The sequence below is a fragment of the Coccinella septempunctata genome, chromosome 8 (genome assembly GCF_907165205.1).
Source record: "Coccinella septempunctata chromosome 8, icCocSept1.1, whole genome shotgun sequence".
NCBI classification, from domain to species: Eukaryota; Metazoa; Arthropoda; class Insecta; order Coleoptera; family Coccinellidae; genus Coccinella; species Coccinella septempunctata.
The window spans coordinates 15,430,628-15,456,582 of NC_058196.1; the positions used below are offsets into that span (position 1 = coordinate 15,430,628).

Below are 25,955 nucleotides of genomic sequence, written 5' to 3' on the forward strand. Positions count from 1 at the left end.
TAAATAAGAACTAAAATAATATGATTATTTTCAAAAATGTAATAATGAAGTAAATATAATAATGAATATAATATAATGTGATATTATGATAAGAATTTGGATGAAAAACTGTATAACTGTAAAATTTACTAATCAGATGTTGAAAAAATGAATCATCTAGTGTCGTTTATTGAGTCCATAACATTGATAAATGAAGAAAGTTATGGAATATATTTTTTTCCATTCTGTAGTGGAAACACAGAAATGAGGACGAATTAACCTCAAAATTTTGTAACCTCGAAAGCTTCAAAGTTTGAATTTGAAAGCAAATAATTATTTTCGCAACACCATCAATTTGAGATATATAGCAATATGAAGAGATTGTCAGAAGAAAGAACGAAAATCTTATTCGAAAAATTGGCCAAGTAGTAAGTTCTGTTAAATCACTCATCTTGTTCTAATTGTATAGTAACTCACCTGTACCCAGAAAAAAGTACATGTGTTTCTCCGAACCGTAGCATTTTTAGACTGACAATTATCAAACCTCCGGTTATGTATAAAAAAAATTTTTGACTAACTTATGAATTCTCATATTTTAAATTTTCCAGATATTCATACCATGTTTCAACTTTTCAAATTCTTCATTTTCAGTATTGGACCTAATGTTAAACAACTTATAGAGAGACCAGATGGCACATATGCATTCAGGGAAAAGAAAGATAGAGTATATTATGCATCCTTGGATTTATTTAACTCCGGGAATACTATTCCTCCAGACGAGAAAGTCTCTTGTGGTACATGTTTTGGGAAATTCACAAAATCCAACAAATTCCGATTACACATAACTGCTCTCAATTATTTATCGCCTTATGCTCAGGTAATAAATGTCATGTTTTTATTTTGGTAGTAGGGAAGGTGGCTGTACTCAGTTGTTGTTGAACTCTCAACTGAACTAAAAGAGCTAATTGATATGTCTTATTAATTATTATTAGCTACTGATGAATTCTGCTATCTTTGAAAAGTGTTTTGGTTTAGCGATATACAGGGTGGGCAAAATTCGTTATCCACTGTGGGGATCTTGAGAACTATAAGAGCTAGAGGAAAACGGATGACACATTTCTGAGCTCTCTTTCAGAGAAACAGAGAAGGGTGAAAACCGTAGCCTCCTTCACTTCTTGCGAGTTATTAGCAAAAAATGAGATTTTGACGATTTTGAAAAGTTCTCATAACTTGTTGTCTTTGAAGTTACAGATCTAAAACTTGAACCTTTTATAGACAATTTTACGTAGAAGCCACTGGCGAGCTCAAAATATTTTTCCATTTCGAATCATTAGACAGGCTTTCATTCTTTTAAATGCAAAATTTTATTGAATTGGAAAAAAAAATTTCAGTGATTTCTACAAGAAAATAGCTATGGAAGGTTCAAAATTGAGATCTGTAACTTCAAAGACAAAAAAGTTATAAGAACTTTTTGAAATTGTCAAAATTTCGTTTTTTTGCTAATAAGTCAAAAACGAAAAATCGTAGGAGGATACGGATATCACCATTTCTCTGAAAAAGAGCTTGAAATGTGTCATACATTTTCTTTTAGCTCTTATAGCTCTAGAGATCCCCACAGTGGACAAATAATTTTGTCCACCCTGTACATAATGAATTATAATTTCTAATGTTTCCTCTAATTTTATCATTGGAAAAATATTCAACGATTATATTATGATTGCTATTATTCAAGCAGATGACATTTACCTATTGAGATGAAATCTAGTTTGATAAATCATCAATGAATAATGCCTATAACATGTGAGTAGAGTACTGTACTTTATCCACAATTGTGAAATTTTAATTTCTTAAATATCTCATTTTCAGTAATATTCATATTCTTTTCAATATCTCAATACTGTCTATACAGAAGCCTCTGACGTTTCAATATTATTATACAACATTATCTCCATGTTCAGAGCCTCTGTGAAGTTTGATAGACCAGTTGATGGTTCATAAATCACAAGTGATTAATGAATGTTAGACATACAATCATTGAATGGTAACGATCACTTTGTGCATCATTCATGGATAAATGTATTAGACTCATATATTTATTTCTTGAATATGTATTCATTTCTTCATGGATAAAATACAAATATCTGGGGACCTGATATCCAAAAGCGTCGGTTACAATAAATTGATAAACCATATTAATATATAATATTATTTGTTTCCCTTCACTACTAAAAAAGACGTTTTGAGAATGGATTTCTGTGGTTCATTGAAGGAGAGTTGCAACGATGCAAATTTGTATGAATAAAGCTATGAAAATTTCATATTAAATTTATTTGCAGGCTAAAATTTGGTTGAAACCTCCAGCAGAACAGCAATTTCTATATGGAAACAATGTTGCCAAATCTGGATTAGGAAGAATCAGTGAAAATACTGAAAAATATCAAGGTCTGATTGTGTACAGTATGTCTGACTTACCTTTAGGTTTTGGTGTCGCTGCTAGATCTACAATAGAATGTAGGAATGCAGAACCATCATCAGTAGTCTGCTTTCACCAAGCAGATATAGGAGAATATGTAAGATCAGAAGAAGATCTTTTTTAATGAATAGATAAGGCTGTAAATATATTATATATTAATATTTTATATATCAAGTAGTGCTTTTTTTTATTTCAACCTGATTGAACAATATCCGAGTCATAAAATGGATAACACCTTCACATTGAATGAACCCTTGGTCATTTTGATCTCTATGTCACCCCAATTGATATTTTATTTGGAGTATCATAATGGGAAATGATTCTGGTAAACAGTTAAACTCTTTCCGGTACAGCAATTTTTATTCAAAAAAATGAAAATGGATGAAACATACTGATTTGTTATATTATTATCATAATATAATAAACCTAAATTAAGGAAAAGAAATTCTGAACCATCATACTCATGTCAGTAATATCATTGGACAAAAAAGGAAAACTTAATTTTGTATTTTTTGGTTACTGAACTTCATATACTATTATGGATAGTAAAGAGAAGGAGAACGATCACAGTACTAAAAAAGTGTCCCCTTAAATGGGTATAATAAGTGAATTGCTAAAAATAACCATGATTACATAATCTTTGGAGCGAATTTTGGTATCAATTTGAAATGAACTGCAGGTTGAGTCTGAGTTTAGTTGTTGTTTCTGATGAATTTTCGAATATATTTCTCCAAATGAAAATGTAGTTACTAAGGAGTAACTTCCCATAATAAAGGTATTATGTCAAAAATATACATAAATTTATATAACGCCCGTTGAAAAAAATCGTTGTCAAGTGGGAGACTTAAATATTTAGAATTTTTTAAGATTGTTGTTCTGTGTCGGAATGTAGAGGTTGGTTTATACCACCTTATTATTCGCACAGTCAAAATATATTAATATTCCAAAACAATTCAATTCTAGCCTTTATTAAATGTGAAAAGGTTTTGAGGAATTTTCCTAGCAAATTAACGCAAAAATCCAAAAATCTTATTGGGTACCTAATATTTCTAGCAAATTTCAAAGAGATAGCCAAAAAAATTGTTTTAATGATTGAGATAGAATACCTATACTCAACGGTTTAAATTAACTCAAAATATGTAGGTACCAATTAATATAGTACGAAGACTATAGTTGAGTGCACGTAAAGCCCGTTTGCAACAGCCGAGAATTCTCTACAAAATTCTCGCAAGAAAACGGCAGAGATTATTTTGTATGGAACTAAACAGAATTCTACCGAAAGTGCGTATGCAACGGTATATAATTCACGGCGCATGAATTTTCGAGTAAATTCTCTAGAGAATTCTCGGCTGTTGCAAAAGGGGTTAAAATGAAATAATATTAGATAGATGAAAGGAGATATTATATTATCTTTATAAAGACCACATTATATTAAAGAACACAAAAACGGAAAATATTCTCCATTTCTTTGAAGTTCACAGGAACTTTCGACTTTATTGAATCTGTGTAGGTAATAAGAAATTATCTGTTGGTAATCACAATCACATTAATTTTGCAGTTAACACTGAGCCACAGCCTTCTAAAGTATATCTTGATAGACAGCTGTGATGTGACTTACCACCTAACCTAAGTCTATAATCTTTGAGCCTATAATCGAAGAGCTATAATGCTATAATGAGCTAAACCTAATGCTAAAATGCATCGGCAAGTGACAAGCACTACCAAGTACTAAACCTCTTTGGCGCTACACGTAGGTAATGCTAGAATCGCAGCTTCTACGGTGGGTTAGTGGGTTTATGCAGGGTTACTTTAATAACAATAACTCTAATAAGAATAAAAATAACTCTACCTAAATTGGGAATCCATTTACTTGGCAATTAGCCGCTCTGAAATTCCCTGAGAGGCCGAAACATCTAATCACAAACTGTACACCGGTTTCGGGATTTTTGTCCCTCATACGAATAGTGCAGTGATAAACATTTCAACCGGAGGGTGTGGACTTTAAGCGAAACCGGGGCGTAGCTGTGATGAATATTTTCAATTCTCATCACGATACGCCACCTGTCGCACCAAGAAAAAAGCTATTTTTTTTTGGATGATATGAGGCCATCCAAAAAGAATGCATTCGTATTTAAAATAAAGAAGTTGTTTTTTTTCCACCCTTTGTACAAAAGATAAAAAAATGTAAAATATGGTATCGTATTTCCAATAAAAAAGTGCATGTAGAAAGTTTTCACCGTTTTCAGATATTTTCGTAAATAAAGAAAAGTTACGGCACATTTTCGAAATCGACAAAATATCAAAATTTGGTCATATCTTGAAGACAAATGAAGATATCGTGAAATGGTTTTCAGTTAAGGACTTTCAATGTCAATTATTATTGTTTTTTTTTTAAGCGAATATGACTGAAAAATCAAAAGCGTTGTGTACAACGAGATAGAACACGTGGTTATAATATAAGAATAATTCAGCTGCACTGTTGTGAACCTTAACTTTCCCTTACCTACTCCTCGGATATCTCGCGTTTTTAACAGATGGCAGACGGCTATTTTTTCACAGGCAGCCATATATCATATTTGAAAAAAAATTAGCTATAAATTGATATCACAAAGATCCGTGTACGTCATGAACGTATAAATAGATCGAAATATTACTTGCTTACACCTGGCTGCAAGGTAGTTACGGCCGAGTGTGCAACGGAACCTATGGATTTTAGAATTCTTTACATGCATTGTTATGATGTGTATGATATTTTGAGTGAACGAAATTTTTCTTGGAATGTTGATTAACATTTATTCAATTAAAATTACTTGTGTTGCGGCCACTTTTGACAGGCTCATCAGTGTATTCTCCTATGCATAAACGTATATGTAGGAATGTGTGTTTGATTCAATATGTAATAAAATAAATAAATATAATAAATAAACTTTTATTGATCCCGTTAGACAATACAGTATAGGACAAGTCAATTTTAACAATGAGAAAAAAGAAGTATGTTGAATTCACAATAAACAATAATCAAAAACAAAGCATAGTGGTCCCATGATCAGGAAACCAATGAATAATCACCCAAATATTCAGATACAAAATAATAACCTTTGCTCGACAGAATGGTTTTAATCATCTAATCATATCTTCTTGAATTGAATAATTTTCAAATTTTTTATACTTGTTGGCAAGTGATTGTATATACGTATACTTTGGTATAGAGGCGAGTGTTCAAACTTAGATGTTCTATGTCTGGGCACAAGCAGAATATCTCCGTTCCTTGTTGAGCATTGATGACAACTTGATAGCTTCAAGAAAGATCCTTCATTAGAATTCACGTGAAGGAGGCACCTGTATATATACAAACATGCTACTGTAAAGATTTTATTAGATACAAAATGAGGTCGACATGAAGCTTGTGGAGGTAACCTAAAGATAGTTCTAATAATTCTTTTTTGGCACACAAGAACTCTATCCAGATCAGATAACGTGCGTTCAAAAAAATTCGTCGTCAAGTAGGCTATGCAATTTTGAAGGCTGATGTTCGGTATATCGACGTTCAAAATTCCATAGCCTACTTGACAACGAATTTTTTTGAACGCACGTTACATTACCCCATATCAAAATATTGTAGGACCAATGTGGGTAGGCAAGACAATAGTATACATCCAGGGGTGACTGGAGAGGAAATAAGTTTTTGATTTTGTTCAGAGCGTAGTAGGCACTATTTAATTTTTTACATACCATATCTATATGTTCATTCCAACGCAAAAATCTGTCGATCCGAATACCGAGAAATTTAGAGAAATCAGTTGAGGTCAAAGAGATGTCATTATGAGTCAATAGAATCTGATTGTATTGACTGATAATGAACGTAGTGATAGACTACTATTAGGAATCTTCTCTATGTTTGCAGAGTTCCTATACCTCTATATATATAGTTAATCAGTAACAAAATAAGTCTGTTAGGCATTTTTGTCCTGAAGAAGTTCTGGTCTATAAATTTTAATTCCAAACAACTTTTTTCAGTTGTAGCCGTTATAATCGTTTTAATCGAGTTTGTCAAGAAAAGGAAAGTGCTGATATGACCTACGGAAAACTGGATACTATTAAGTTATTGAAATTTATCAATAACAATCCAATCAGCTCTTTTATCGAATCGATGTGTTCTTAATTTTAGAGTTTAAGCCTAGATTTGAAGCCATCAGTCCACTTGTCCAGCCCTTTTTTTTCATTTTTCGTTAAAAAATGGTTACAACACAAAAAATTTAATAAATATAGCCTCAAGTAGCTACGTTAAAAGAACCAACTAAACAATTGTCATTGCTTCCAAACTATATTGAGACGATAATTTTTGTTAGTTGTATCAATTCAATTTTATTTGATTATATGTATTACTTCATTACTTTATTACAACTAATTCGGTTTATTTGATCTTACTGAAATAGTTTGATTACTAGATCCGTCTTTCCTCTTCCATCAAATAATTCATTTGATTATCACAATAAAACCTATTATTTGCATCGAAGAACGCATTCAATTATCACAATAGGATCCCTGTATTACTCCAATGCAATTTGTTCTGTTTGTGATAGGGGTAGTAGACAAAAAATTGATTTATGAAAAATTTTATTTATTGAAAATAAAATACCTACATAAGGAATGTTCAAAACAATGAAAAACTCAAACTATCCTCCAATAAATAATCTATAATATCTATAATAAGGATAATGAGGTTGTTTCCCTCAATATAATCCTATATAAATAATTTATATTTATATATAAATCAAAATGTGGGAGGTCAAACATTATATGGCTTGCAGTCGGTAAATCAAAACGAAGTTTTCGCTAATACTGTTTTCGTTCAAGTCAGTAGGATAAAACGAAACATCTTTTTCTGATAAATTCACGAATTCATCAAATTCAATCCAGTAAATAATAACTTTCAATTATAATTTTTAAGCAACTATTGCACAATAAGATAATTGAGATCATTGCCCATAAAAAAGAAATATTTAGGAAGTAAGAAAATATTCCAGAACGGTGAAGATCATTATACTAAAATCAATTAAAACATCTTATCTCGAAGCATCATTCAATCATTTCTTGATTCTTTTTTCTTTTACTCTACATATACTTTGATCGAAAAATAAGGAGAATTCCCGTATTTGATATCAGTTTCTTCAGTCTGCTCATCCAGTAAATCGAAGGCAGTGTCATCAATACATTTATCTGTAAAAAAAATCACATATGGAAAACTTCGTTTTCCTCTATAACAACTATAGGTAATATCCAGAATAAAATCCAACCATATAAACATAAACAATAGAAATGAGGAATTTTAAACCTATACGCAAACAAAAAACAACCAGCTCAATAATGAAATAGCTTTTTTCGTGATATTTGATGCAATATCCGAAAGTATTTTTGCCAAAACCAAAACCATGCACCTTTTAAAATTGATATAGTCAACTCACCTTCGAATCATTCAATGAGAAGAAGAAATCAAAATGTCTTTGACTTTTTCACTCATTATGAGTAGGTAGGTACCACTAGTCACTAGTTTTTCACTTATTTCCGCGTATCGTATGTCGCATATACTTACATTATCTGGCAGGAGTCTGGATTACTGGCGTAGGGTTGTCTAAGCAAGCTTTGGTCTAAGCAAGTGGACCGTTAGGCCTGCCGCAGACATGCAATTTTCAGTTTAGCGATAGTTGCGCAACAGTTTGATTGCAAGCGGTTCGAGGGCGCACACATACGCAATCGCTGAGTTTGTGTCGAGGCTGAAACTATTCGATCGCAAAACTTTTCAGTTGCATGTCTGCGCGGCCCCATATAAATGCATTGTACTCACTTCTGCAACTAAACAGTTGCAAAAATAAAAATTGCATGTCTGCGGCAGGCCTTAAATTCGTTCTGTTTATTGATTATTTGGAAGAAATGTTCTATTTGATTATTGTAACTCTTTGTTTCATAACTGGGAAAATAATACGTATTGGAGGAATGAACCTATGTGTTCGAAATAACTAACCAACTATATTTTTCAGTTCCTCATCACCACAAAGAAAAAGATGAGTTGGCAATATTGCATGAGTCTTATTGTAATAATTAACTGATCGAAAAAAAAATTGATGTATTCAACGGGCCATTCGAAATTGTAGGTTCAATGAAACATTTAATCGAACAGAAAAAAACATTTTAATTTACACAATGCGCAGCCTCCAACTAACAGATTTTAATTGAAATCTTTTTTCTTAGTGTATACTAATTTATTAGCATATTATGATTAATTCATCAGTATATTGTTATGCGGAGCCTCTCAAATATTTGCTTAGATTGCGAAATGAAAAACAATGCGGGGTGTCCAGATTCAACGTTCATTTATCTCAGGGGGTAATTCTAGAGCTCAATATAAATAACTTCATATCAACTTAGGACCTTAAATGTATCCCACCGACGCTAGAGCTTCTTCATCATGACCTCCAAAATCCAATCAATTTGCGATAGCTTTGTCAAAATTTGGAGTACCTATTCATAAAATTACTTATAATATTTGATCTAATTGAAATGGCGATCACAGAAATAAACTCTTCGAATATTTTCGAGAAAAAAAGCCACGCACTGATATCCGTGGACCGTGATCAAGAAATGGCTGATAAGAATTTTACGTATGCAAAAGCTGATGTGATTTCCCTGCTGCCAAACGATTCTACGAAGAAGCGTTTCCTGAACAAGTTCTTCCTTGCGAAAAAACGTTCTCTAATTTCAATCGGAGATTATGCGAACAAGGCACTTTTCTTCCTTCAGAACCTGAACGTTGTAAAAATCATTCTATACGGTTGAAAATGAAGAAGCTATTTTGGAATTTGGAATTTGCATGAGCAAACCTTAACATCAGTTTGCGACGAATTTCGATACAAAAAGGAATTCCAGAGAGGGTTCGAGCCCATTATATGGTACCTATGAAACCTGAAGACTTCCCAGCAAGATTGGAATTTTATTATTGGTTAACAAAGCAGACTGAATGCTGGCAATATTCTGATCACTGACGAAGCCGGATTCACGGTCATTTTCTTCTCGAGATTGATCCTCATCCATATAACGCTTTCAACGAAGGATATCTTTTTTGTACGAAAATAATCGAGGAGTCTATTTCTTTTATTTCACATAGATACTCAAAAATTAGAAGAAATTTTACAAAAGCTCTCCTATTATCTCCGCCACTGTCAGTTTTTTTTCAAAGGACGATTCATTTTATGAATCCTAGAACTGACATGCACTAAACTTCAATCGAATCCCTCAAATTTTGACAAGGCTACCTCAAATTTATTGTATTTTGGAGGTCTCGTTGAATATAGTCCGAGAGCTGGCAGCAAAAACAACTACCTCATAAGTTACCAAAGGTTTGGTTTGGCACTTTGGTTCAACTTTATTACCAAAACTTGAAACCGCTCGTCTGCCGGGCGTGAGTGGTCGCCTTATGGGATAAAAAAAATTGAAAAGATGAGAAAAAATCGATTGGAACTTCCTAATAGTTACCAAGATGAATGTTGTGTCAAAATGGTCTAGGATCTTAACTGAATTGAAATCGTAAGCGTCTGCCAACAGGGGTGGTCGCTATTTCGAAACAGACGCTGTCAAATACAGGGTGGTCCAGGTCATAACCAAGAAATTTCAACCACGTATTCTACATCAAAAATAAGCCCTAGTTTGTCATATGAACATATGTCGAGAAATGTTTCCTCTCCGAGATACGGGGTGTTAAAATTATAGAAAAAAAATGCTTTTTATTAATAACTTTCACACTGCTTGAAATATTTTTATGAAATTTGAGACATAGTTTTTGAGCGTCAAGGAGCACTTTTTGCATAATATCATTTCTTTTCTATTCTACCTGTGGCCTCCGTACTGCAGCGAGACTGAATATTTTCAGATGAAAAAATGATACGCCACTGGTTTTTCCGACAATAAAAATTACTTTTCAAATCCTTATTTAATTTGGAGCAAATTCGGTCTCTTGACTTTTTGCTGTACGAGGCACCGTTTCCGGTTAAAAAAATAAAACACATTCTCATGCAGGAAGAAATCGCAAAAATTTGATATAGCAATAAAAAGCTTACTACGGTTTTGTAGCAATTTTCTCCTATTTTTAGGGTAGATTAATTTGATTAGAAAACTTAAATGACAGTTTTGGTTTCCAATTACTCGTTTCAATACAAGCATAACCATAAAATACTGTAATTTCTTTATTGTGGAAAGCAAAGTGTGCCATGGAGGATACTTCGTGAATTTGATAGGAATCCAACAACAAGCAGTCGAATAGCAGCGCGCACAATTCGATTTTCTAAGTCAAAAATTCTTGCAACCCGTCCAAGGTTTACGAGAAGGTGATGAACAGCGAAGGTTATTTTTTTGCCAATGGATTCTTCGTTCAATTGAGCAGAATAGAGACTTTTTAAATTCTATATTATGGACTGATGAATCGTGTTTTAGTCGTTGGGGCGTGGTAAAATTTCATAACCAGCATGTATGGGCCACGAAAATCCACATCCCATTCGACCAAGAATTTAGTGTTAATGTTTGACTTGGAGTTTATAATAATCACCTATTTGCACCCTATTTCTTACCAGAACGAGTTAGTGGTGAAAATTTTTTACAATTTCTAATGGCAGAGCTTGCAAATATGTGGGAAAATATTCCAGTAGAATCAAGATTAGCAGCTTGGTTTCAACTTGACGGTTGTCCAGCCCACTTTCATAGAAATGTGAGGAACTGGTTGGATAATAATTTTCCAGAAAGATGGATCGGACGTAATGGGCCAGTCAGTTGGCCTCCACGGAGCCCCGATATTACCCCTTTGGACTACTTCGTATGGTGGTTTTTGAAAGAAATCGTATATATGACTCCTGTGAACTCAAGGGAAAAACTTATTGGCCGTATTCAAAATGCTTGCGACGAATTGAGAAATCGAAATTTAGTTGCTGCTGTCGGATCTATTAGACGTCGATGTGAATTATGTGTTCAGCAAAATGGGTCATACTTCGAACATCTTCTTTAAGTTCGTTTCGACTGTGGTTGTTAATGCTAATTTTTTTTTTAGTTACACGTTTCGTTCACAAAAATAGTCTTATTATTATATACCTACCATATCAAATTTTGGTGATTTCTTTATGCATGATAATGTGTTTTATTTTTTTAACCGGAAACGGTGCCTCGTACAGCAAAAAGTCACGAGACTGAATTTGCTCCAAATTGAATAAGGATTTGAAAAGTAATTTTTATTGTCGGAAAAACCAGAGGCGTATCATTTTTTTATCTGAAAATATTCAGTCTCGCTGCAGTACGGACGCCACTGGTAGAATAGAAAAGAAATGATATTATGCAAAAAGTGCTCCTTGACGCTCAAAACCTATGTCTCAAATTTCATAAAAATATTCCAAGCAGTGTGAAAGCTATTAATAAAAAACATTTTTTTTTCTATAATTTTAACACCCCGTATCTCGGAGAGGAAACATTTCTCGACATATGTTTATATGACAAACTAGGGCTTATTTTCGATGTAAAATACGTGGTTAAAATTTCTTGGTTACGATCTGGACCACCCTGTATTTGACAGCGTCTGTTTCAAAATAGCGACCACCCCTGTTGGCAGACGCTTACGATTTCAATTCAGTTAAGATCCTAGACTATTTTAACACAACATTCATCTCGGTAACTATTAGGAAGTTCCAATCGATTTTTTCTCATCTTTTCAATTTTTTTATCCCATAAGGCGACCACTCACGCCCGGCAGACGAGCGGTTTCAAGTTTTGGTAATAAAGTTGAACCAAAGTGCCAAACCAAACCTTGGGTAACTTATGAGGTAGTTGTTTTTGCTGCCAGCTCTCGGACTAATAGGTTTTAACGGCAGTGGGGTGCCTTTTAGGAAGTTGATATTATGAAGTTTTGTTCATTCGACCTCCATGAGAATCTCCTGAAATAAATGAATGAACTCTGTGTATATAAACAACAATGTAATAATAAACGTTTATTCCGAAATATAATGCAGGGTCAGAAATCCTCTCATCTTTTCTGATAACTCATATGATTAAAAACACGCTGGGTTATGGATATCTCTATCTTCCTTCTCTGTTTCGTTAATGAAACAGAGAACAGCTAGTCACCGGGTCCAGAGTATATGAATGATCAATATAATTTTTTCCAAAAAGTTTCGAGGATAACATTGAAAAGAATTCTATTTTTCCTTATATAAGTCGGGACCCCTAAAGACCCGGGGGGGGGTCTCATATTATTTATAGGGATGATACGGGGTTTTAGCGTCTCAGCACTCAACATATACGTACTTGATTTACTTTATGCGACGCCCCTGTTCATTTCGTCGAAAACGATGATTTTATATATTTTTTACAATGGTCCAGGTCCCATATTTACTTCGAAGGAGTTCAGTTCCTCCTTTATTTTTTTAATTCAAACCAAAATTTCCCATTCCTTCATTCTTCTCAAAAATAAAAATAAAAATATCAACTAAACATACTCTGGTATTTGTCCAAATACCTTGAACATCTCGAAGCAAATATACCTGAAATAAATTGATGGAAGGTCAGTGATCCCTATCACTTGTAGAGCAGTGTATTTCTTTTGAATCATTCGTTCAGAAGCCTAGTCTAACCAAAAAATTTTTTGCTATCTCGCCTCAGCCGGTAATAAGTGCAGTTTCACCAAAAAAAAAAATTAACAAATACAAAATTCCTCCTTCGAACCCGATGATTTCTCATCGGCGGCGGCGTTCTGAATAGAATCTAGTGGGGTACCTTATAGTCGACGAGGCCACCTTCTTCAAAAATATTGTCGCGAAAACGCGTACCTACGATGCGGCAGTGTAGTGAATCCGTCCACACACTCAGGAAGTGACTGACCACCGTTCAAAGTACGCGCCGGAGAAAGTCCCCCGCGGTAATCACATTTAATTGGATTTTGCTGCTATTATCTACCTGTGAATGTTTGTTTGAATTCTCTCCGGAGGTGAGTGCACTTGCTTGACAATAATATAATGTAGCATTGTATTCGAATCGAATTTCGGTTTTCGACAAAAGTATACTTGTCGAAAACCGTCTTTTTACCCGACTGTGCTGAAAGGAATAAGGAGGATATCTTTTGGTTGCCAAGAAGTGGTTATTCGATTCTATGATCATCCTGCAAAACGGGGTAGCAAGCCGCTGAAAAATTTTAAATGGCCTTAGGGATCGACTATCATATCAACCTAACATAGGTTTTATTCATGAAAATATTGAAAATTTCTGTTTGGGGTTCGTTTCGGTGTAAACAATATATTGGGAATGATGGGTGAATTGTAATAAGTATTACTGTTTCTGAATGAATTTTGGTTAATAAGATGTTCCAAATAAATTACACAGCTGGGTAAAATACTAAGTTTCTTTCTATCTTTGTTACAAATAAAAACACAAAAAATGTTTTTCTACAAGCGTTCTCACAAGCGAGTTTAACCCTTTTTTAGCAAGTTTTTCGAATTGCAAAGAGTGACTTTCCCGCATGCAAATGTCATGTCATCCACCGAATGCCAATGATGAGATACTCTTGGAAACGATATACAGAAATACGTCTGTCATTATAATATGAATAAATCAATTCAAATTTGATTTGTTTCGTGAAATGGAAATATATTTCATCCGCTTGTAGAAAAAATATTTCGGAAAGTGTCTTGCACGATTTCTGCTTCGCATCGTTCGGGCATTATCGAGCGGGCAAATGCCATTTCCATACTTGTTAGGAAAATAACTATTTAATGATAATAATAATAATAGCTTTATTGTCCAACAGTTCAACCCATTTACAGGACAATGCGAATATAAAATACAAAATATACAAAAAATAACAAAAGATAGCATAGAAACAAAAACAAAAATTTTATATTATCTGTGATACATTCCCTGAAAAATAACAAATTGCTGACTTGATCAAATTTCCCTTTGATGAGTAGAATATATCTTGGCCAACACAAAATGAATTGAAGTTCTCACACATTTTTGTGATAGGTGCCTTTTGCAGAATGTTCGTTCGAGCTCTTTCTGGCTTGAAAACCAGGATAGTTCTTGAGTTGAAACTTGGAACGCTAAAGTTGACTTTCGACAATATTTCAGAACAATCAATTTTATAATTAAAAAGGAATGATAAAGAAGCAATAACCCTTCTCATTTCTAAACTCAAATATCCAGTTCGCTCACACAAGATTACACCGTCACATCCTTGGGGTGGATAAACTCCATCAATCTTAAACAGAAGGAACTTCATAAATCTTCTTTGAACACTCTCAATTTTTTTCTTATGGCACCCATATATAGGACTCCACACCAAACTTGCATATTCTAACTTTGAACGAATAACTGCATTATACAAGATTTTAAGACAGTTCATCTCGGTGAAATCCCTACAATTCCCAATCATGCACCCATACAGCTTAGCAGCATCCAAAACTATCCGTGAAATGTGCTCAACAATTAACAAACGATAGCACCGTATCAAACAAAACGCCCAAATCCCTCAAAACAGTATACCTTTCAAGTCGTTACATTCATAATCGTAGGAATATATTTCAGTTCTTCTGGAGAAAGTCATAATCTTGCATTTGTCAACGTTCAATCTCAATTTGTTCTGCTCACACCAACCCAACACCAACATCAACTGGACCTGAAGGTTGACGCAATCGATGAAGTTCCTTATGACAGAAAACAGTTTCAAGTCATCAGCGAAACAAAGCCTTCCGCAAAGAATCAATTCGAGTAAATCATTAATGAACAAAATTAATAAAAGTCGTCCAAGATTTGATCCCTGCGGTATACCGGAAGATGGAAAGTAACTGACAGAACTGTATCCATAATAACTGACAAAATGATCATGTTGGGACAGATATGAATCTAACAGTTTAATTGCTCAACTTGTGCAACAAAACATCATGCTGAACTCTGTCGAAAGCCTTAGCAAAATCAGTATAGATAACGTCAACCTGGCCATTCTGATCCAATACCTCTGAAACAAACTGTGTGAAAGTGACAAGATTTGTAACCGTTGATCTCTTACGAAAACCATGTTGGAAAAGGTGATATGAAAGACTACAAGGAAATAAAAATTCGATTATATAACACAATTTCGAAAATCTTAGAAAAATTACTCAAAATGGAGATGGGCCTGTAATTTTCCACCATAGATCTGAATCCAGACTTGAAAACAGCACATACTTTGGTCTTCTTCCAATAATCAGGAAACTGTCCAGTAGATACGGACAACTTAAATATGAACTCAAGTGGCCTGATCCAAGATTCGGCACAATTCTTAATAAGGAACGCAGGACTTCCATCCACAACAGAAGTCATTTTATTTTTCAAACTGTTAATGGCATTATAGATCTCATCATCCTCAATTTTCTCGAAAGAAGTAATGGGAAAGTTTTCAAAAGAAACTCCAGCAGGAATGAAGGGCTCATCAAGACTAGAATAAACAGTCTTGAAGAAGTTTGAGAAACCATCAACAATCTCCTGCGGTTCGCTGAGGTTCATGCCCTCAAGGCTCATTCGACCTGGAATTCTAGAAACTCGTGCCTTAGAGTGAACAAAAGACCAGAACATTCTATCATCAGTATAAATCATCGATTGAACATTCTGCAAGTAATTCTCATACGAGGCTCTAATCTGTTGCTTTAAATCTTCTCTATCTACGAAACTCAACAATATCTGATTCCCTACGAAACTTCTTACACTTTGTTCTTAATTTATTTTATTTTCACAACAGATATACGAAATCAACAAATTGTTTTCAAATATATTTCACAAAAAGAAATATATGGGGAGTAAGTATAAATAAATTCGTGCGGTTTTTTGTCGAAAATTGAAGCTTAATTGCGAAAAATTGGTTATACATTTAATGTTCATAGTATTGTCCTATTGTCCGTCGCTAGCCACTATTTTTTTCCATCTTTCTGGCAGATGATCAAATCGTGAAAAAATTGCCAGCTCTCTGGTAGCTTTCCAGGAATTTTGTTCCATTTTTTGACTTCTTCGTAATTGGAGAAGTGCTTGTCAGCCAGGCCATGCTGCATCAATAGGAATAGTTGCTAATCTGAAGAAGAAATGTTTGGCCTCTATGGCGGGTGTACTAGTACTTCCTATTTGAGCCTCTCTTGGTATGTTTCAACGGGCGACGCAACACGTGGCCGAGCATTATCATGTTGCAGCCAAAGATTATACAGGGTGATTCAGAACTCGAGGCGAAAAATTGAGGAACGAATACAGGCTGCTATTTTTGATAAAAAAAAGTAAAATAAAATTTTCGGATACTGCATTGCTTCCGAGATATAAGTGTTCAAAACTTCTGCATGACATCAATTTTAAACTTTGATAGCATTAATAATATTAAAATTAAATCAAATGTTCAAAAATGCCACCATTGGCATCGATACATGCTTGGCAACGCAGAATAAGGAAATTGTACACTAATTTCATGTTTTGCTCATTCTAAGTGGATTCGACTGCATCAATAATTCGTTCCATTAATTGTTCTTTATCATTAATTTTAATTTAAACTTTTTGTTTCAAATTTTCGCATACAAAATAATCCAAAGGATTCAAATCAGATGATCTCGCTGGCCATAGTACCTGACCATGCCGACAAATCTATCTACCATTGAAATTTTGGTTTAACCAGACGACATTACGTCCAACATGCGGTGGTGCTCCATCTCGCTGATATCACATACGATTGTATACCAATTCCACAGGAAAATCTTCTAGCTGATTATCGTGATTGCTTTCCAAAAACTGCAAGTATGCATCGACATTCAAATATATATATTCTTTTGAATGTCAGCAATACATTTTTAGTTATCGAACAATATAGCATATGCATGAGTTTTAGCATGACTTGGATTGGTAGTAATTTTCCGTTAAAGACTCCGCCTCGTACATTAATGGAGAATCTTTGTTGAAAACCTCTTCCTTTAAAAGCGTGAGGATTTTCTAGAGACCATACATGTTCATTATGGGCGTTATTTATGCCATCTCGAGTAAAAGTAGCTTCGTCCGACCAAAGTGAACAAAATGAAAATTTTCATTTTGTTCATGCTACTGAAGAAGCCATTGACAAATGGCGACTGTGAATGTGATGAAATGGATGTAAAACTTCGGTTTCAAGGTTCTCCAAAGCAAAACTTGCTGTTATTTATGAAATTTAAATGGTTGCATACAGAAACATCAATGTCCAAAAACTCGGAAACGAAACCTCATTGGCCAAAAAATTTTTTTACGTTTAATCAAGAATATTAGTCTCTATATGACCCTCAATTTTTCGCCTCGAGTTTTGAATCACCCTGTATGATCTTTGGTTGCAGTATAACTTTATCTTGTGTGTCGGAGTATTATGTTCTTTTTTTCTCGAAATGCTAGTCTCAAACTCATCAATTGTCGTCCATAAACCTCCTTTGTGATCCTTTTGTTCGAGTGTAGCAGCTCATAATAAACCACATACCCAGTGGGTCCCAAATACAGAGCATGATCTTCGCTATGAGTAAGTACTTGGCTTGACAGTTGTTGATGAGGCATCGCCAGTTCGATGCAAAATCCCTCTTTCTTTGACGTTGGATAGTTGGAGCAGCTGTTCAAAACGTCGTTCGACGTCTCTCTGCTTCAGTTCATACGGCACCCACTATCTCTTTCGGATCCTTCCCATTGAATTTATAGGATAGCAAATGGCTCTTTAAGTGAGTCCAAGTTGTTTTTACTATTTGATCATGCGTTTGTGATGGATCCTCATAGGCTTGTATGAATTATCCCAAAACTTTGGTGGCGCTCTGGGTCATTCTTCGTCTTCCAAATTGAAATTGCCACTTTTAAACCGGGAAAACTACTTCCACTAATATGTTCGTTCAACTTGAACATGGTCACCTGAAACTTTCACTAAAATATAATTATTTTCGGCAGATTTTCACTTTTTATTGAAGTAATGAAATGAAGCTACCCTCAAACACATTTTCAGAGTACTCAGCAACAATGTTGTTAACACCTCAGCGAACTGCCAGATACTAAAGAAGAAAGCTTAAGGATGGCACTTCAAAGTGACGGTGTTACCAGATTGGAAAATGGAAAATAGAGCAGTAGCGACTGTTATCAAAACCTCACAAACTTATTTATATCCTTATCAGAGTGGACAACAGATTGAATGCAACTTCATTTTTTCAAATGTATCACCCTGTAAATTTTTCTACCTCTTCCTCTCCCGACTTCGAATAAATATGCATATATCAGTCTATCTTTCTTATTTCGAGATCTACAGAGTTTCAAATTTCGAGAACCACTTGGCAAGCTCAGTAATCAGCTGTGAAGGGGCAGGCTGCTATAAATCAACAAACTGCATTTGTAACGATATGCACTTAATCAAACCATGATAATGCTATCTCAAATAGTCTTCCCAGTTTTATTGAGAAAACGGTTTGAACTACGTATGAAATGGTGGTTGTATCCATTCAATAAGATGAACACATAAATATTTGTGTTGCTGGTTTTTATTAGGGAACGAAGAATTGAACAATACTGTAGGTCGGTCCTGGTCACTCAACGAATATTCTTTTTAGAATTGATTATTTTTGGATAGAAAATTGAAAAGCTTCTGATGAATTGACTGATGTATTTTCGACTGTCTTTTTATATTAACGAATCACCCTAGTAACTAATATGACATGAACACGCACGCTATTTTAATGAAAATTAAACATACTCCCCGGGCTGAACCGCTGAGGTTAAGAATTGAAAATAAAGAGTTCTAAAATTACGATGTATTTTAACACTTCATATTAAGATTCAATATTGTTATCGCAATATGGAAGAGGGCATATTTTAGTGATTGATCTAGTGAATGTTCCTCCTTGAGTTTTAACTTTGACAATACGAACGCGTGAGTCTTTGCCCTTAATCAATTCAATAACCAGGCCCGGATCTACGTTTTTTTCTGACCGGGGCAAAAATTCATGATGACGCCCCCCCCCCCTTCTAAGGTTCGTAGGAAAAATCTAATTGCATATTTCGTCATCGCTTCCAACCCGAGTTATTTTTTTCACTAATTTGAGGTCGTATAGATTACGAATATGCAATTAGATTTTTCTTAAGGTGTGTACTTTGGGAAAAAAATCCCTCTAATTTTTTTCCCATTGTTCCATCGAAAGTTATTTTTTTCCCATTGTTCCATTAAGGCCCAGTACTTTTACGTGCGAATAACTAAATTTATTCGATAGATAAGTCTTATTCTTAGGATAAGTAAAAATGCAGTCTTTTCACTTTCAGATAGTGTTATTCATGGAATAAAAATGTCATTGAAACTTAATAATAAGAGTTTATTGTCATAGATCGAATGTCCGTACGTCATTATTGGTTGAATTTTTTAGATGCTTGATGTATGGTTATTCTTTGTGTGATTTTCACGAAATATCTGCTTTCTAGATGGAATTATGACAATTTCTACAATGCGGTGTATTATATGTATAATCAGTGAAAAGTAGTATACAGTGTTTTCATAGAATTGTTATTCCTCAAATAAAATCATCTGAAAGCACCGAAATAAGGTATCCTTCAGATAGGAAATCATTTGACAGATACTTATTCACATTGAATAAAATTTATTCGAAGGTGAAAGTAACGGACCTAATTTTGTCAAATGGCACACCCTGTATATTTCTGAATATTTGGCTAGCTCCTTTTCCCCTGATTTTGAATATACAGGGTGTACCAAGTTCGAAGGCCTATTAGACGTTTCAGGAGAACTGGACCTATTTGAAATCTGAAAATTGGGATTATGATATTGTTCGACATTATCTACTTCAATTTCAAATAGGTCCAGTTTTCCAGAAACGTGTAATAGGCCCTAGAACTTGGTACACCTTGTTTAACATATGTACATATGCTCTGTCTCTTTTATTCTGAGTACCACAGATTCAAATTGTAAAAACCACCTGCCAAGCTCAGTAATCAGTTTTCAAGTGGTAGGCTGCGATAATTCGAAATGCCTTTTTCCTACTAGCGTTTCGAAAGTATTACTTTCCACACGCATTGACGGGAAAGTAGTACTTTTCCAAAATCGTGCTGAAAAAAGACCTGCTATTCACTTTCAGCACGCCTACCACTTGAAAACTGATTACTGAGCTTGCCTCTGTGGTACTCAGAATAAAAGAAAGAGACCATACATATGTTATATATTAGAAATCAGGGGAAAACGAGCTAGCCAAATATAGAGAAATATACAGGGTGTGCCATTTGAAAAACTCGGTACATCTTTGAAAAATTATCGATCTTACCGATTTCCACCAAAATTGGTGTTTTTACTAAATCGTGGGCATAGATTACGAATATGCAAACAGAATTATGCTCAGTGGATTGATTTTTAAGTAATGGTCTATAGAAAATCGGAAATTTTGGCCCTTAGTTCCAGATGAGATGGGGATGAGTCGGTAATTCCCCAGGCAAAGAAATTACTGCTTGCGACGCAGTGTAGACATATCAGATCTTTCAACCTATTTCACCCAAGTGTGGCGGTCATTCGTAGATGACTGAATAATATGCAGTTAATTGATCCCTCATTGATTTTAAAGATTTTAGGCATAGTGTTGGTTTATCATGTTTCCATTCTACAGTTTCCATTTTAGCACTAGGAAATTAATATTTTCCGAGAAAATCAAAAATAAAATTTTTTTAACCTCTGGTTGATTTTGGCGCCCCCTTAAGCTGGCGCCCGGGGCAAGCGCCCCGCTTGCCCCCCCCTAGATCCGGGCCTGTCAATAACACGTGCTAGTGGCCATTTGAGTGGAGGTGTTGCTTCATCCTTCAATAATACAATATCATTTACATGAATATTATTATAAGGAATGAACCATTTAGGTCTATTTTGTAATCTATTCAAGTAGTCGGTTTTCCAACGTGCCCAGAAATGCATTTCTGCCAAAGCGATAATCTATTCATTGGAGAACAAGTGATATCTTTTTCTGGATAAGTTGTCAAACTAGTCCCTATCAAAAAATGTCCTGGTGTTAAAACGTTAAAATCTGAAGGGTCATTGGAACTGCCACAGATGGGGCGTGAATTAAGTACTGCCTCAATTTGGGCTAGTACAGTACTAAATTCCTCGAAAGTGAAAATATAATTTTTCATAATTCTTATGAGATGATATTTTGCGCTCTTAATGGCTGCCTCCCACAGGCCACCATGATGAGGTGAACGAGGGGGAATAAATTTCCACTGAATATTGTTTTGAACAGCATACCTTTGCAATATTTCAGAAGTTCCAGGTTTTTTGAAGAATTCATTTAATTCCTTCAACTGGTTTTTTGCGCCCAGGAAATTAGTGGCATTGTCAGAGAATATTATAGAAGGATTTCCACGTCTAGCTATGAATCTTTTTAGAGTGAGTAGAAATGACTCTGTATTTAACCCTGAAACCAATTCGATGTGAACTGCACGAGTTGTCATACAAACAAACACTGCCATATAGCATTTCATAAGTGGAGACCTTCTCAGCGGAGAAGATTTTATTAAATAAGGACCACCAAAGTCAACAGAGGTGTTTGTGAAAGGGCGTGATACTTGAAGCCTTTCCTTCGGAAGATCTCCCATTAATTGTGAACACAATTGTGGTTTGAATTTATAACAAGTATGACATTTATTAATGATACGCTTTATTTCTCTCAGTCCATCTAGTGGCCAATATTTAAGTCTGATACTCGAAAGCGTGTTTTGAGGGCCTGCATGCAATAGTCTCAAATGTTCTGATTTCAACAAAAGTGTTGAAATATGATTTTTAGAAGGAAGTAATATGGGAAATCTTTGATTGAAGGGAAGAATAGCATTTGAGAGTCTACCTCCAACTCTCAGAATACCTATGGAATCGATAAATGGATTGAGTTTTTGAATAACTTTGTTTTTCAATATCTTTTCGTTCTTTATATTTCCTATTTCACAGGAAAAATACCGTCGTTGAGTAACTTCAACAATTTTGATCTCTGCTGAGTTGAGTTCAGTAACAGATAACGAATCAATCAATTTTTTGAATGGTCTTCTGCAATTTTGAATGAATCTGAGGCAATAGGCCATTACCCTTTTTAAGTGAAATAAATCAGAATACTGTGTGAAAACATCATAAATATCCAAAGTGTTTTGAACGAAATGAACAGTTTTCTTTTGCTCTGGAAGATTACCAAAGAATTCCTTGACATTGAATAGGGTTAAATTAAGGTCTGGTTGAAAAAAGAAACTGGGACCGTGCCACCACAAATCTGAGACTATCAATTGTGCTGGCAATGTACCTCTGGAGAGTAAATCAGCAGGATTGAGTTTGGAACTTATATGTCTCCATGGGGCACCTTTTGAATTTTCTTGGATTTGAACTACCCTATTAGAAACAAACACAGACCAAAGGGATGGATGAGATCGGATCCATGCTAACACTATTTCTGAATCAGACCATAGATTAATGGAATCAATATTTTGTAAGTGGGATGACAATGAATTAGAGATTTTTGAAATTAGTTTTGATAAGAGTACAACTCCCATCAATTCTAGTTTAGGTATAGATAAGATTTTCAATGGTGCAACACGACTTTTAGCTGTTATCAGCTTTGAAGAGACAGATTTATTCAAATAGACTGTCCTTAAATAAATACAGGCTCCATATGCCTGAGAGCTGGCATCGGCAAATCCGTGAATTTCATGTCGTAAAATTTTTGATTCAAATTGAAGAATAGTTCTTGGAATTTTTAATTGGGAAAGCATTGAAAGACCTTTTAACCCTTTCATGGGTGGTGGGAAGCAAAATTCCCACCATCAAATATCTGTATTGTGGGCAACGGAAATTATTTTTACCACTCGGAATTGATGCTGCCATATGGCGATAACATTAATGAATACCATATAATAGTTTCAATAACTATGGAGGAAGAATTCTGCATAGTATTTTTGAAGTTTATCGTGCACTGTTGGATTTCTAGTCGTTTGAAAGTTGATTTTCCGCAATTTTTTAATAAATCGACCATAATTCTCAGAACAAGGAGAGTAATAAGCTTTTTGTTTTGAATTTCTGATATTCTGGTTCATATTATACGGTTTCCTTCCATATACCCTGGGTTATTTCTTCTCTTGGTCGAGCAGTAATTTGATTTGGATAAGTGGGAAATATCCTTCCCACCGCCTATATTCGAATATTTTTTTTCCAAGGAAATGTTTCTCTACGATTCATTGCTACTTATTTATTCGTTATTCTCGCGCCTCCAGATATGTGGTCCCTGAATAATCCGCGTCACATGCAGTCTGCAATGGAATATCCTTACAGTCTGCCAGAAAACGAATTCGGATCAATTTGGCGAGACAACTGATAGGTGTTTTTTCGTCCAGAAAGCGTAGAAATAAGCCGGTATTTTTTTTAGCCAACAAACGAGTAGTCCCAGATAAAGTGCAACTATCGAATGTGGGAAATCATATGCCTCTTCAGCAGGCTACCTACAAAAGATGTCGACTTTGTAGTACTAAAGCTGCGGAAAAGAGAACACACTTCATATGTTCTTCATGTACAATACCTCTATGTATTCAACCTTGTTTTAATAAATTTCATGGAAAATAAAGTTGATTTGGAATAATACTTGTGCCATAATAGCAAATAATTACATATAAGGTTATTTTGAATTCCATGTAGCTTACTCGATAGACATAAAGATTTTTTTAATACCATTAATTTGGGCAGTGGGAAGAATACTTCCCACATGCGCTAGAAAGAATAAGACAAGAAAATTCGAATAAATTATGTTATGCGTAATTGTTAGGAATGCTACTGAAATTGATGCTTTCAATTAAACATCTTTTTTTAAAGCATTTCGGTCGTGCCCATGAAAGGGTTAAGGCAGTCTTCCAATCAAAAAGAAGTTCTGAACTTATGTTTTCATCCCATCCAATTTTTGAAATCCAAATTTTTTGCAAGAGAATTTTCAAACTAACAACAAAAGGATTTATGATTCCTAGAGGATCATAAATGGATGCTATGGTGGAGAGAACTTCTCGTTTACTATAAGATTCTTTCATTGAAAATTTTGGCAATGCAATTCTAAAATTATCAGACCGCGAATCCCATAGCATACCTAAAATTTTGTTTGAAGATTTTCCTGAATCTAAAGTATAATTTTCCTTGTGAGAATTTTTTGAAATAGAATTTAAGAATTCCTGAAAATTTGAACCCCACTTGTGGAGTGATATGCAAGCTGATTGTAAGCAATTAGTGAGTTGATGATGAGCCTCAATCAAAGTTGATACATCATGACAGCCAAAAAGAAAATCATCCACATAACAGGAGTTCAGAATTGCTTCGCTTGCGAGAGGAAATTTCTCCCTATTTTGCATTGCTAGTTCTTTTAAGCATCTTGTACTTAAGAAGGGGGCTGAATTTGTGCCATAAGTAACTGTTTTCAATTCTATACACTTCAGTTTATCTTGAGGATTGTCACGCCACAAGATGTTCAATAAATATGTGTGATTAGGATTTATTTGAATTTGCCTAAACATTTTTTCAATGTCAGCAATAAGAACGTACCTGAATGTACGAAAACATATTAATATATCGAATAAGTCTGGTTGTACAGTATAACCTTTAAGCATAATATCATTAAGAGAAAAACCAGTTGAGGTTTTCATAGAACCATCAAATACTACACGAAGCTTAGTTGTGATACTTTGATCACGAATGACACAATGATGAGGTACGAAATATTTGTTAAGGGATAATTCATTGGTTAGAGTTAAAGGTACAATTGCTGCATGTCCTAAGGATAAATATTCATTGATGAATTCTGAATATTGGGCCTTTCGTTCAGGGAAACTTTCAAGTCTCTTTTCTAAATTTAAAAATCTCTTTTTTGCTTGAGAGAATGAATCACCTAGTTTTGAAGGTTCATTTGGACCTTTGAATGGTAGGTCAACCTGAAATCTACCAGACGGCAACCGAATGGTTGTGTCTTTGAATATTTGTTCAGCTTGTTGCTCTGCTTGAGTCAATATAGATTCAGATTGAATTTGTACTTCTTCAATTTCCCAAAATTTGGTTAAAGTATCATTCAACATATCATCTGGATTGGCAGTAGGTTCTGTACATTCGAATAAATATTGTGATGCATTTAAATGAGTTGCACGAGACATGCATCCTGACTGAGGAATATTTCCAGCAATTAAATATCCTAGATGTGAATTTTGAAGAACAGGCAATCCAGGACCTAATTTAATTATACCATCAGTAATGATGTCAAAGTATATGTCTGCACCCAAAAGTATATCAACATTAGATGGAGTGTTGAAATGGATATCTGCTAATTGAATGTTCATTGGAATAGGAATAGAACTCAAACTAATTGGTAACTGTGGTTGTTTACAAGTTATAGTTTTAAGAACAGCACAAGAAACACTAAATTTTCGGTCGGTGTGTACTAAT

The 25,955-nt window shown here is 34.5% G+C and overlaps 2 protein-coding genes across 2 annotated transcripts in view; both read left to right on the forward strand.

The window, feature by feature from the left end:
• Positions 1-246: 246 nt before the first annotated feature.
• Positions 247-2,629, forward strand: LOC123318793 (60S ribosome subunit biogenesis protein NIP7 homolog). The gene is made up of 3 exons (XM_044905534.1): positions 247-407; positions 631-856; positions 2,316-2,629. The coding sequence occupies exons 1-3, from the start codon at positions 352-354 to the stop codon at positions 2,574-2,576; spliced, it is 543 nt and encodes a 180-aa protein (XP_044761469.1). The 5' UTR covers positions 247-351; the 3' UTR covers positions 2,577-2,629.
• Positions 2,630-13,166: 10,537 nt separating this feature from the next.
• Positions 13,167-25,955, forward strand: part of LOC123319007 (progestin and adipoQ receptor family member 3-like) — a 76,521-nt gene continuing 63,732 nt past the window's right edge. The window contains exon 1 of the mRNA XM_044905804.1: positions 13,167-13,466. The gene's annotated coding sequence lies outside the window, so the exon portion shown is untranslated. The remainder of the gene's footprint in view (positions 13,467-25,955) is intronic.